Source organism: Cololabis saira, chromosome 8 (genome assembly GCF_033807715.1).
Source record: "Cololabis saira isolate AMF1-May2022 chromosome 8, fColSai1.1, whole genome shotgun sequence".
Lineage (NCBI taxonomy): Eukaryota > Metazoa > Chordata > Actinopteri > Beloniformes > Belonidae > Cololabis > Cololabis saira.
Window position 1 is genome coordinate 17,333,983 of NC_084594.1, and position 13,771 is coordinate 17,347,753.

Sequence of the window (13,771 nt, forward strand, 5' to 3'; positions counted from 1 at the left end):
GACAGTTCACGGTGTGTGATCTTCTGCAGAAGGGGATGGAGCATGAAAGGGAATCAGGTGCTTTAATATGCAGTCTTGTAACGCAAACTCTTACCAAGGTGCAGGATGAGAAAAATAGTCCCCTAATCATGTCTTGGGATGTTACATTAGTGGAAGGGTGCATGTGTGGAGGCTTAACGCGCCTTCCAGCAGCATTGTAGTTCAACATCCCCGGTGACTCTGCCTCCCAAAAAGAAGAGAGGACAATGATGGAGAGCACCTCTTTTTAGTCGCTCTCTCCACAAAATCCCCTCCGTGCATTGCGTGCATTGGTTCATACCAGTTGACTATGTTTTATGTAACAAGATCAATGTTGTGTTTTCATCCTAAATCCAAAGGGAGGATGAAAACACGCGACACGGATGCCACCGCTGCGCCCGCGCACACGCGCCGTCCCGAAATCCGCCTAAAAAAAACGCAGCACTTTAACGTCTGCAAAGGCAACAACTTTCAAATCTGTTGAGCTCACGCACTGTCTGATGTTGCAAAAAAAAAAACACGCGATCGATGGAAGCGCGTGGCCGTGCGGGGCCGTGTAGTTGCGCGGGGCTCCAAAGTGCGTGCCGTCGTGCATGCGGGTCCGCGGTAGTCGGTGCAGATGTATTAAGACTTAATACATGACAAGGCCTGCTCCAACCCGCTCTTCCTGCGTCCTCTTTTTGGGGGGCATTCGTGCATTATTATTTATTTTTTTTGCAAGCTGGAACGAATTCAAGCATTTATTTCGCCGTGGCACGATTTTTGGTTTTGCGTGGAGGTGGAAAGTTGGCATGAGGCGTGCACGGAACCGATCCCCTCCATCCATCCGGCTGTCCTGTTCATGGCCAGTTAGTAGCCCAGTTTGACTGAACCCCCCCTCTTAATTCATTGACACTTTGGCGTTTGTTGGACCCGCGCGCGGAGGAGGAGGAGAGGGATGCGGGGAGGCTCCACATGCGCTAAAGGACAGAGACAAGACTTACCGACGGCTAAATCCAGGAGATCCGCGCACAAGAGCAAGCACAGTGAGAAGACGATCATCTTTCCTTTATTTTGCAATAAATCCCAAACTCCATCTGCGTTTAGATGCTCCCCGGGTGTTGGCTGTGTAATCCCCACCATTCCAGAGGTGTGCGATGGAAAGGTGCCCGAAAACTACTCATGATGCAGCTCAAGTCTAAGTGGAGAAATCGGAGAAGTTGACAATGAATGCAGCATTCAGTGCGGCGGAAATCGAGCATCAAAAATGACTCACTGTATGTGCTTACAGAGCAAGCAGATTTTTTTACCCCCCCCTCTCTCTTCCTCCTCACTGTTTAAACAATAAGGAGCTGCACTGAGCCGCGAAGCGATAGGCTCTGGGAAAAACGGAGGTTCAGATGAGAATGTGTTCCTCTCTCTCTCCCTCTCTCTCTCTCTCCCTCCCTTTCTCCCTCTCTTCTCCCTCCAGACAGACGCACAGTCATTCCTGATCACTCGCTCTTTTATTTCACACAATTTTCCTTAATCCTCCCCTGGATTCAGACCCCTCTAATTCTGCCCATTAAGCCGATTTATTTCCGTTGGATTTTTATTTTTTTTCTCCTTGTAAAAAAAAAAAAAATGAAAAAAAAACGATTACTATCCTTATACGGCCTTATACGCCACAGTCTATAGCTTATACAGTTACATAAATAAAGCTGTCCACAGCTGTGTAGTAGATCCTGCTGCACTTATTAGAAAACATTTTAGTGTTGATTCTCTCACCTACATTTGGGAAACCCCCAGGGAGGGAGGAAAAAAGTTTCTCCATCTGCTTAATGGAACAGGCTGCTTCCAGTTCATCTTCCAGTTTAGATTGGCTGCAATCATTTGTCTTAGAGGACATCTTTTTTTCTTTTTTCTTTTTTTTTTTCTTTTGCAAGCAGCAAGTTTGAATTTCAGGATTTCAGTTGAGTTCATCATTCTTATCTCACTTTGCAGAATTGCACCTTATTTGCAGTGGTTGCAGCCTCATGCCATGTGCCAAATTTGCCGTTTCCACAATATGTTATGATATGAAAATTCTCCTGTGGATACACATTTTCAGCATTGAAAGTTATTTTTAAAGAGATGGAAACCTCATATGTACATGTACATCTTCCTTTCTTTCTATATGCCTTTATGCCTAAGATTTAGAGGTATAAACAGGTTCTGCTAATCATCTGCCCTTGATGAAACTGTCATCAGCAAAACATGCTGTCTAAACACATTTGTCGTCAGTTTGCTGGTCTGAAACTGGTCCAGGAGAGAGCCTCTTCTGTCAAAGAACCTAAAGCACTACCAAGGTTTGCAAAACTATATCTGAACAAGCTAAATGAGCTGAACAAAAATGCCCCATGAAAGACACGTAGCTGGTGGTTTTGGTGATGATTTATGTTTGTTCTACAACCACAGGCTCTGGGTTCCTCGCTGCCATTAAGTCAACCGTCAACTCCTTTATTGACCGTTAACTCGGGGTATTCTTGAAGTAATTGTGTGCCACAGATAAAGCTCTGTTGAAACTGGGTCATGCAATAGTACCATGATTTGAAGTACAACAATCTATATCAAGATCTACATAAAATTCACTGAACAAGAAAAGAACCAAAGAAAGTCATAGTAAGAGCTCAACCCAATTGAAACGCTGTGATGGAGATGCTGTGTGGATCTCAACAAAGCTCTTAATATAGGAAATTACAACTTAAATGTACTTATACTAAAAAGGTGCTCTACAAGATATTGAATTATAAACGTAATTTGTCCAGCTCACATGATTTTTTTTTATATTTTAAGAATAACATCCTCCAGTATATGTAGTTACAATGCTATGAAACGCTTTTGATTAAAGTCAGTTATTAAATGACAACTTCTTTTTCATATGGTAATTTCCTAATCACAATTGTGCTTGAGATATGATATCAAAAGTATTTCTCTATGTGTGGTCATTTCACAGCAGCTTCAGCGTTTTCATCCTAATAATCATCACCTTAATAGGGTTAAGGTCTCTATATGCACGTTCCTCTTAAAAATATGCTCATGCCATTGGAAGCTTTTTTGTGAAAGGGTCCTTTAATTTTTCTGTAAAGGTCAAGGCAACCAGCTACTCAAAAAGATAACCACCAGCATGCCAGGTCCTTTCTCCAAACGTATAAATTCAGTGGAATAAAGCCATTGGTTTCCCATTTTCTGCAGAGCTGCCTCAATACATCAAGTCCATATACTTGTATTGATTTGTGCAGCACTAAACCAGGAAGACTTTTGCTAAAACATGAATCCCAGAGAGCCTGTTTCCTGGATGATAGAGGTTTGGTGGTCCATATACACTCTTACTTTCACCACCTTGCTTTGCAGTGCAGCTGAATAACGACCCGTATAAGCAGTTCATCATAGAACAGAAACACAAATAGAATTTTTTTTTTTACTTTTTAAAGTCAGTCTATTAAGACCGTTTGATTATAGTGTCAGTATATTTCTTCCAGAGATGCGCCCTTCACTGTTTACACCGTAAAGACCATACTTTCTCTTTGTGAGCTCTGCTATTCTATGTCGCTATCACAATCACTATCGTTCTCTCTAGTGTCAACATACAGTACTTCTATTGTCTGCCCAATCTGTTAGCCGTGTTGCATGTAACCCACTTGCTTGATATTTGCCCTTAAAGCACTTTGGTCAACATTAGTTGTTTTTAACCCTATAATGTCGAATGTATCATATTTGATATGTGAATTTTTTAGACTTCTCCACCACCCCATAATCAAAACAAACAAGCAAAAAAATGTAATAAATAAACAACCAAACAATCTTAAACATTAAAAACAATTAAAAAAAAATTACCCGATGTGTTCATTATGATAAAAAAATATATAATTAAAAACTGTTAAAGACAGGTTTCTTATTTGGTTTCAGCGAGCACTACAAATAATAAAAATGAGCATTTTTCTGTGTATTATTTTATATGTCAGCCATTAAAGGGTTAAAACTGGGGGCAGCAGTCGCTCAGGTGTTGGAGCGGGTCGTCCAATGATCCACTGATTATTGGATTATTATAAAGTTATTATAATATTATTATTATTACATAAAATCAACCTGACTTGAGTAACAAAAGGGCAGCTATCTTTTCTCAAAGCCTTATTCGGTCACCATGAGCAATACTTTCCATTTTTCACCATAGGTAAACACAATTGTTTTAAACATTTTAAGCTTTTAATTTAGGAAGACACAAGTTGAGAAGAAGAGCAACCGTGACACTTCAATCCATCTTTTTGCGTCACACCATCCCCTCTCCTTATTCTTCTCATTCAGGTTGTCTTTTTGGCCTTGTGCGTTAAAGTGCTTTATGATCACACACACGTCAAACATTTACAAGTTGGCGCACAAATACAGCATTGCTGACTGCCACTGGGAGTCAAGCATATACAGGTACTTATTGCACTTTTATTTATTACATCTGTAATTTTCAGTACTGTGTTAAATCTGGCCACAAATCTCATCCACATAAACATTTCAATGTTCTTCTCTGACTGACAGCTCAATTTACTTACAGTAAATGTCAACTGGACATACCATGCTTATTAAAGTTGAACTTTGGCATGATACATCCATCTAATGACTGAGAGGTGTTTCCACTGCTATATAAAAACCCTGTTTACTGGAATAATACTGGAACAAACATTTGCGTGTTATACTATCCTAAAAAAAAAGAAAATAAATAGTTTAACATTCTTTGTCAGATATTTCCTCCACAGACTCATCATTGTTTTCTAGTTAGAGAAGGCAAGTGTATTTGTACAGCACATTTCATGTACAAGAAAATTCAAGGTTCTTTACATAAAAAAAATTAAAATGTATTAAAAAGTAAAAGAGTTTAAAAACAGAATCAAAGACAGACACAAGTTTAAAAACAATAAAACAAAGGAGATGCAAGAAATAAAAGGTTGTAGTGCATTGTGGGAGATTACTGAAATGCAGCAGTAAATAAAAAGATTTCTAACCTTGACTGAAAGCAACAGAGAGTTGCAGCAGCCCTGATGCATTCTGGGAGTTTGTTTATCGTGTTTGGTTCTAACTCTTTGTACAGAACGTAGGCGGGACACTGACCACCTGAGGGTTCTGGTTGGTCCATAATGGACCAGGAAATCAGAGATGTATTTTGGCCCGAGACCAATCAGAGATTTATAAACTAACAGCAGGATTTTAAAATCTATTCTGTGACAGACAGGAAGCCAGAGTAAAGATTTAAGAATTTAAGTGATATGGTCAACTATCTTGGTCTTGGTGAGTACCCGGGTCTAGGACTCGGGTAGCAGCGTTCTGAACTAATATATAACTGTAACTCACTATAACTGCAGCTGTTGATGGATGTTTTTAGGGAGACCTTTGAGAACAGTAGTCCAGTCGACTGGATATAAAAGCATGGAAGTATTTCTAGGTCAAATTCAGGTCCAAGTTCACAACGACTCCCAGATTTCTGGCTTGGTTATTGCTTGAAGCTGAGTGCTGACTTTTAATCTTTCTTCTTTGGCTCCAAACACTATTATTTCTGTTTTGTCTTCATTTAAACTAAAGAAAAATGCTGGCACAGATCAATGCATACGACAATTTGTTGTCGATTTTGTTTTTTACTTTTAGGAGAAAAAAAAAGAAAGAAAGAAAAAGAAAATCCAGAACAAATATATGCTTTTTAAGCATGGTCACCGTTTTCTATGTTCTCATGTGCAGGAAAGCAAAGAGGCCACTGCAATAATATTTTCACACCTCATGCAGACACACTATAACATTTTGGAATCCCACTGATTTCAATAGTTTGTGCAGCACAACGGAGGTCATGTGCAGACAACTGCTCAGGAAGTTTTTGAATATATATATATATATATATATATATATATATATATATATATATATATATATATATATATATATGTGTGTGTGTGTGTGTATTTATAGCTCTTTCACAAAGTGCATACAAAGCATACAGGGGAATGAAAAATGTTCCTATCAGGGATCGCTTTGAATGCACAGCTGGACAGTGGAGGCAGAATAAGAATAACCAGGAGACCTCCAATATATGTTTAAGTGTTAGGGGCTTATGGTTGTTTTGGAAGCTTTATATGAACTCAAAAGTAAAACACAACAAGTTAACAAGTTATTTCATGTCTTAGTAGTGGTAACACTATTATTTCTTGTAAAAAGTAATAGCATTACAGTACGGCGCTACTATTGTGCTGCTGTGCAACACTTGATGTGTGTGTGGTAATTAACAAGAAGTGTATGACACAACTTTTGATCCCTCCTGTCCCCACAGGACCACTGTCTGGGAGCAAAGCAGCATTCTGCTGTGCATGACAGTGCAGATTGGCACATTCGGGGCACTCTATTTCTTCTTGCTGACAGAGCCAGTGTTGCTGCTTGTCTTTCTTAGCATGGGGCAGCACATGTGTACACAGAAAAAAGAAATGTGTTCTAAACATCTGCTTGGCTTGGAGGATAAATGCTACACAAGTTAAAGACAAGATTCATTAGTTTGTACATGATATGCACCAGTATTGAGGGGAAAAAAGAAAATACAAAGAAATCCAATGATCACATCTGCATCAGGTGCAGAGAACAGCCACCATTAAATGAGTTAAAACCCTGACCCCCCCCAGCCCAAGAACAAGGAGATGCTTGAAGATGTTAATATATCTCTGTGCGCGCTCTCAACTGCTACTGTCAACAATTCTGGCAATACTTGTGTATGAAATAAAGCTACCCACATGCAGAGGGCACCACCCATGCACTAGATGATTGGAAACTAAACAAACTTGCAGGGATCTTAGTTGGTAAACAGAGGTGCAAATAAATAAGATGTCAATAAGAGATGCATCCAGAATATAAGATGCCCTTTAGCACAGCTCTAATACTGCCAAGCAGACTCACTGATCTTACTGATCAGTTGGCTGATAAGATACACACGTACACTAGGTTGAAACTATTTTGTACTTACCATGTCTTAAGATTTGAATGAAACCTCAGATGAACAACACAAACATTGCAACATATAATTGTAAATTTAACCAAAAATGAGTCAGAATGCAGATGCATGGTGTGAAAGAATATTCCATTGTTCATTTACTTGAACTACCACTTTAAGCATTTCAGTTGGTAAAAAGTATGGACCTTGGACCATTGCAATGAATTGATTCTTGTCTCTTACAGCCTTATGCTCCAGATCTACTGGTTTGTTTTGGATCATGTGGCACGACTCCACTTTGACCGAGCTTTGGTTGACGGACAAATAGTCTCAACCTTTGACTTGAGAATACTTCGACACACAGAGAAGTTCATGTTCAGCTCAATGACTGCAAAGTGCCTAAGTCCCATAGCTGCAAAAAGGCTCAGTATTCAGCACTGTGCATGACGTTGGTAGGAGCTGCTCTTGCTGATGTGCTGAGTTTCACCTAATATGTTGTTCTGTATTGTGGCTTGAAATCTTTGCTTTTGCATCGTCAGTCAAAAGGCAAACCTAAGCCAGGCTGTCATGTTCTATTTAAAGAGAACATGCTTTCTCCAGGTAACCTTCTCAAAACAAACAATATTTGTGGACTCTGTTTTTAATTGAACTCTCAAAAAGTTTAATATTTGATATCCCGAGCTGTCTATGGAGTTGGTGATGTAGTTTGTGGTTGTCTGCAGTCCCCGTGAGCACTGTGCTGCCTGACCTTGTGGTGAACTTTCTGGAACATTCACTTGGGAGAAATGTGTGCAAATGTGTGTCTGGGTGTGTTTGCAGTTTGAAACATGAAGTAGAAAAGTTAGTTCAGGTTTCCCTCGTGCACACCCGAGTCCTCCTGTTGGACAGAATCAAACAGGACCATCTGTCAACCAGCTTTTAATGTTGTCAGTAGTTGTGGTAACCCCAACTCCACATCATTGTGGAATGCAAATTTACCCCAACCTGATGTCACTGACAGCAGTGTAGGCCGGATGTCATGCCTGGTTTGAGCCATCACTCGGGTTTCCCCAGTCCATACTTCCAACTGTCCAACCAAGTGTAGGAGCTCAATGTAGCTCAGGATTGTACCAGACGCTCATTTTAAGTTTGCCTCACGTAAAAATATAATTTTCCTTTTATTCAGGAGAATGAGTGACAGGATCTAGGTGGTTTTTGACCTGCTGCATCCACCTGACAAAATGACAAAAATAGCCCCATAACAGTAGCTGCATTAACTGCCTGGTGGTCTACAGCAACAAACACTGACTTCTAACAGCAGTCCCCATGCAGCAGTTCTATTGTTGGTGAGCAGTGATTAAAGAATTTCGGATAGGAGTACGGGTGTATTTGATTGATAGTGTTACATTAGTTGTTAATTTTTCAATATATAGGCATACCAGTAGACTAAGAATAAATTATTGAGAGTGCTGCAAATTAAGAGGAAAGTATTCACATGATGTGCAATTTTATGACGTGGCTTAAGCATCTATAAAATATACTTCAATCAGCTGTCACATTTCAAGTGCAAGTACTTGGGAGATGGTCACTTAATGATGTAAATGAACGAGCCATCAGATGATGTCAAAGATGACAAGCTCAGTCATCATGTACACAGTATCATTTAATTTAAAATCATTTATTGCAGAAGTCAATGCTAATCAATAATAGTACAGACGGATAATGACAGCCATGACTGCATGATAATGATTATGATGGTATTATGATGATAATAATATATCTACCAGTGTATAATATATTTATCAAGTGTGCATACATTAATGTGTGTGTAAGGCAGAGTAAGGAGTGTAAGGAGGCCAGTGTCTCATGGTCAAACCCATGGTGGTGATTCCCATGTTTGGAAAAAAAAAACATTTCAAGAGTCAAGATTCATTGTATTTGTCATCTTTCTTGGTATGCATATACACAGGAAAATGAAGGAGGATTTCTCACCAGCAATGCGTGATGAAGTTAGTCATAAGAAAATAAGATTTAAAAAAAAGACTACGTATACATGATTTGTTGGCAGAGATGGGTTTAGATAAATTGATGTGAACTTTGTGTTATCAAAATATTGAAGCCAGATTTAACTTCCTGCTGGCGTTTTAAATCCCTGGAACTTCAGTGAACGTAACAGTTTAAGATGGTTATATATTTATGCATTTTTAGATACAGTCCTTTATTAATGGCTCTGTGGTGGACTGGCTGCCTGTCCATTGTGCAAAGTTTTTAAATAGATTTATATTTGGCGTATCATGCTTTTTTATAAGAATCTGACAAAATTCCTCAAGGCCTTCATGAAATGTCAAGCTTTCAAACTCTGCTCCACCTCCCTCTTTATAGGAATGTACCTTATTTCACATTTACCATGCAGCTTTGAGCTGAACACTTCTGGGGTGTAGAGAAAGCAGCATTAAGAGACAATAGGTAGCAATAAAGATGGGATGTGGAGGCTGGATTATTCCCCTCTCATCTATGTTTATGATAGCAATGTAAACTGCAAATCTCAAGGCCTCTCTGAAATACAGAAATAGGCAGCCCCACACAAAGTGACAGGGCCATGTTATGTCAGTGTTTTGGATTTGGTATTTACCTCAGACACCGGAATTTCTATTATAAAGCACATAAAATGTATCTTTTAAATAATATGTCCCTTTTTTTAAATAAGGGCCACCATGCATGTGTATTGTCAAGAAAACTGTCCAATTTGGGGGGTGGTTGGTTGTTTTAGAACATCTTTGAGAACAGTGCATAGTTGTTTTTCCAAATTGCTTCCATCTCTTCATTTGGCAGTAATGTTTGCTGTGTGGATCTTCACATTTGGCTTAAATTGGTCTGTCACTGTGGCCATCTAACAAGATGACATGAATCAATTGTGCATGTTGTGCACACACACCATTGATGCGACCTCTGTGTTTGTTTCTTTGTCAGAGACCTGCAAACAGCACTGGTGCAATCATGTGGGAATTCACGAGGAGACTGATGTCAGACAAGACTACCTCACTTCTTAACATTAAACTGTCGAGAGGATATTTGTGTGAAATTGCTCAAGGAAACAAAAGGACATGGAGAAAAACTCACGCAGGAACTCAATGGACAAACAAACGCCATGTTTCACAAATGAAAGATTTTTGTGTGCTTTACAGTGATTTGATGGATGCTTCATGCTTCAAACTTGGTGGGATTCTCACTGGGACCATTGTCAAAAGCTATCGATTAATTATCAATGGATAATGGTTAATGATCAATGGACCAATTTGAATAATGCAGTGATTATATGCATTTAAACTTAAATGACCCTGTGCCTGTCTCTGGTGCAGGATTCCGTCACTGCAAACCTGGGATGCATCCAACCTGAGAAGGAGGTAGTGACATGAGGATCAATTGTGGCTGCTAGTGATGGATAAACAACAAAAAAGTCGAATTAGATGCAACCGCTCTTTACTCTGTAATGTCTCATGACTTGAGCTAGTTGTGTTCTGAGCTTCTAAGTTTAGTCTCAGGATCATGCATGGACTTGTGCATTTCTGATTGCTTAGCTTAATAATGCCTTGACTGCATGTAGTTCAGTACACAATATATCCACTAATTTAAAAAAAAATATATATGATTCAAATGTGCTGTAAAGAAATGTTCTATTGTCTGAAAACCTTAACCGAGTGTGATCATCAATAGATGTCATATTTAAGATATTCTGCTGCTTAGTTGGGTATATTGTCTGATGGAAATCCACCAGTTGATCATATGAAAAATCTTGGGTGATTTGGTTTTTTCATGCATTTTCTTCTGATTTATCCAAGGTTGTGCGGTAGGGGCAGTAGCCTAAGCAGAGAAGTCCAGACTTCCCTCTCCCAAGCCACTGTCCAGTTCCTCAAGGCGATCCCGAGGCATTCCCAGGCCCGCCAAGAAACAGTCCTTCCAGAGTGACCTGGGTCTTCCCTCGGGTCTCCTCCTTGTGGGACATGCCCAGAAGACTCACCAGGGAGGCATCATGACCATAGGTGAGGGAGGGAAGGTAGACCAACTGTTAATGTAGAATTTTACCTTTTTGACTCAGTTCACTTATTCGCCATGACAGATCATTTCAGAGCCCGCATCACTGCAGATGCTGCATCGATCGCCCTATTGATCTACTGCTCCATTCTTCCCTCACTCATGAACAAGACCCTGAGATTATTTAACTCCTCCACTTTGGGGAGATACTTTAACTCCTCCACTTGGGGTAGTATCTGATTCCCGACCTCGGAGATGTCACTCCACCCTTTTCCAACTGAGGACCATGGTCTCAGATTTCGAGGTGTTGATTCTCATCCCAGGCGCTTCACACTTGGCCGCAAACCACTCCAGTGAGAATTGAAGGTCTCGGCCTGAGGAAGCCCACAGAAATACATCAGCTGCAAAAAGCTGAGATCCAATTCTGAGGCCACCAAACCAGACCCACTCCACTCCTCGGATGCACCTAAAATTTTGTCCATGAATGTAATTAACATAAATGGTGACAAAGGGCTGCCTTGGCGTAATCCAACCCCCACACGAAAGACCCCAACTTACTGTCGCCAATGCGGACCAAGCTCTGACACTGGATGTCGAGGGACCGGACAACCCATATTATGGATACCAGGACCCAATATACTGGAGAACCCTCCCACAGGAGTCCCAGAGGGGCTTGGTCGAATGCCTTTTCCAAGTCCACAAAGCACATGTGGGTAGGTTGGGCAAACTCCCATGCACCCTCTAGGACCCTGCTGAGGATATAGAGCAGGTCCATTGTTCCACAGCCAGGACGAAAACAACACTGCTCCTCTTCAATCTGATGCTAGCCTCCTTCTCTCAAGGACCCCTGAATAGATCCTACAAGGGAGCCTGAGGAGTGCAGTCCCTGTATAACTAAAACACACCCTTCTGTCCCCCTTCTTGAAGAAGGGTACCGGCACCCTGATTTCTGCTAATCCTGAGGTACTGTCCCAGATGTCCACGCGATGTTGTACAGGTGTCAACCAAGACTGCCAAAAAACATCCAGAGCCCAGACAACTACAAAGTCGAACATCACTCTGTAACCAAAGGGATCCTGGTGCCAAGTGCACATGTGGGCATCCTTATGACAGTGATGTTTTTTCCCCCAGAGCATGATGTTATTACATCATGAGTTATTTCCCAAACCGTAATAAATGTAGAATGGCAAGTGGTTTCAAAGAAGCACACACCAAACTCTGCATGCAGACATGCCTATAGGCCACACTTTAGGCTGACTTTTTTTTTTAACACTGCAGTTTGTCATTTTTTCCCTTAGACTTCTCAGACCCACAGCTTTGAGGTTCTTACATGTTGCAAATACTCATTTTCAAAAGAGATTACAACACATATCTGTCAGAAGCAGAATTGCATGGATATTATGCATGGGGGACGACTCAGAAGTCTGCCGGTGGGGAACACATTGCAGTGGGCTTGAACCCTCACCAGAGATTAGGGGTGACTTCTTAAAATGGGACAGGACCAGGCTTGAAGGGTTGACCAGGTTGAAACCAGCTGCAGACGTGCTTTAGCTGCACAATTTTACTTTATTTTAAGTACATGCAAGTAGGGAGGGGGAAAAATCCATTTCAGTTACTAGTGTTTCCTGGAGCAATTAGCTTCACATGACTCACAGACAAGCGAGATACCCTGTGGTGGCATTACAAATACTTGTGACTATTAATACAGTAATCTCACACACCAGCAGAAAATGCACACCAGACAAGAATATGCAGAAGAGTCATGTACAATATGTGTAATATTCACATTTTCTAATGAAATTAAAAGGATTGCAATATATTTTCTTTTTTAAACCCTGAATATGAAGAATATAAATATTTCCTGTGGTGTGATTGTTTTTATTCAGTTGTAAGTAGCTTTGGAAAAAACTAGGCCCTTTTAAAAAGGTATTATGGGTGAGTAAAATTGTTGACCTTCAAATGGATATTCTACTTAAACAAACTACTACAGTTTAACCTACTATAACCCATCTCTTGGTGATTTTCCAAAATGTGTTCTCTCTCAGAGATTTTTTTTCCCAGAAATTCAAAGAGGGATGTCTACAGACTTGATGATGCTTTTTCTTTTTACATCAGAGGAAGTTAAGATCGGTTCGTGCTGGAAACATTTTAACCTTTTTAATTGAGGTTATGAAGCATATGCACCAAAGCCACAAGGTTGTGTTGATAAAATGAAGTATGTGGTTAAAGATAAAGTGCGTGAGGAGAAAAAAATTATAAAAAGTATTGAGTTTGCTGCTCATTACATTTTATACTTCTCTGTTAACACAAATTAATTCCACTATTTCAGCTGCTTTCTTCCTAAACCCTATAATGTTCAGAACATCTTTCTGTAGCTTCAGACAAATTTTCTAAAAATTCAAACATTTCTGGCATCCGCTGCAAGTCTGAAATGAGAGGGAAGCCCCGGGCGGAGCCCCCATGACCACGGGAGGAGGCAGCCAGGAAACCCACGGCGACGGACCAGGACCCAGCCGAGCACCACCCACCCGGCATAAGCCGATGACGTGGCAAGAGGTCCACACCCTCCAGGCCCACAACCCCCACCCGGCGAGAGGCCAGCCTGCGCAGAGGGACATGGCCACCACGAGAGTCGATGCCGGCACGCCGGCACCTGCCCCAATGAAAGCGGGAACCCCAAAGCCAAAGGCGTGCCCAACTAAGAGAGCAGCGTGGGGGAAGCTGACGGAACAGAGTACGAGAAACCCCAACAAGGATTCACCCAAACAAGCCCAACAGCCCCAAACCCAGGTT

The 13,771-nt window shown here is 40.7% G+C and overlaps 1 protein-coding gene across 2 annotated transcripts in view; it reads right to left on the reverse strand.

Moving 5' to 3' along the window:
- Positions 1 to 1,374, reverse strand: part of igsf21a (immunoglobin superfamily, member 21a) — a 206,076-nt gene extending 204,702 nt beyond the window's left edge. For both annotated transcript variants that reach the window (XM_061726948.1, XM_061726947.1), the window contains exon 1: positions 1,002 to 1,374. In XM_061726948.1, coding sequence (XP_061582932.1) covers positions 1,002 to 1,140 — 139 coding nt within the window. In that variant the 5' untranslated portion in view covers positions 1,141 to 1,374. The remainder of the gene's footprint in view (positions 1 to 1,001) is intronic.
- Between the last annotated feature and the right edge of the window lie 12,397 nt (positions 1,375 to 13,771).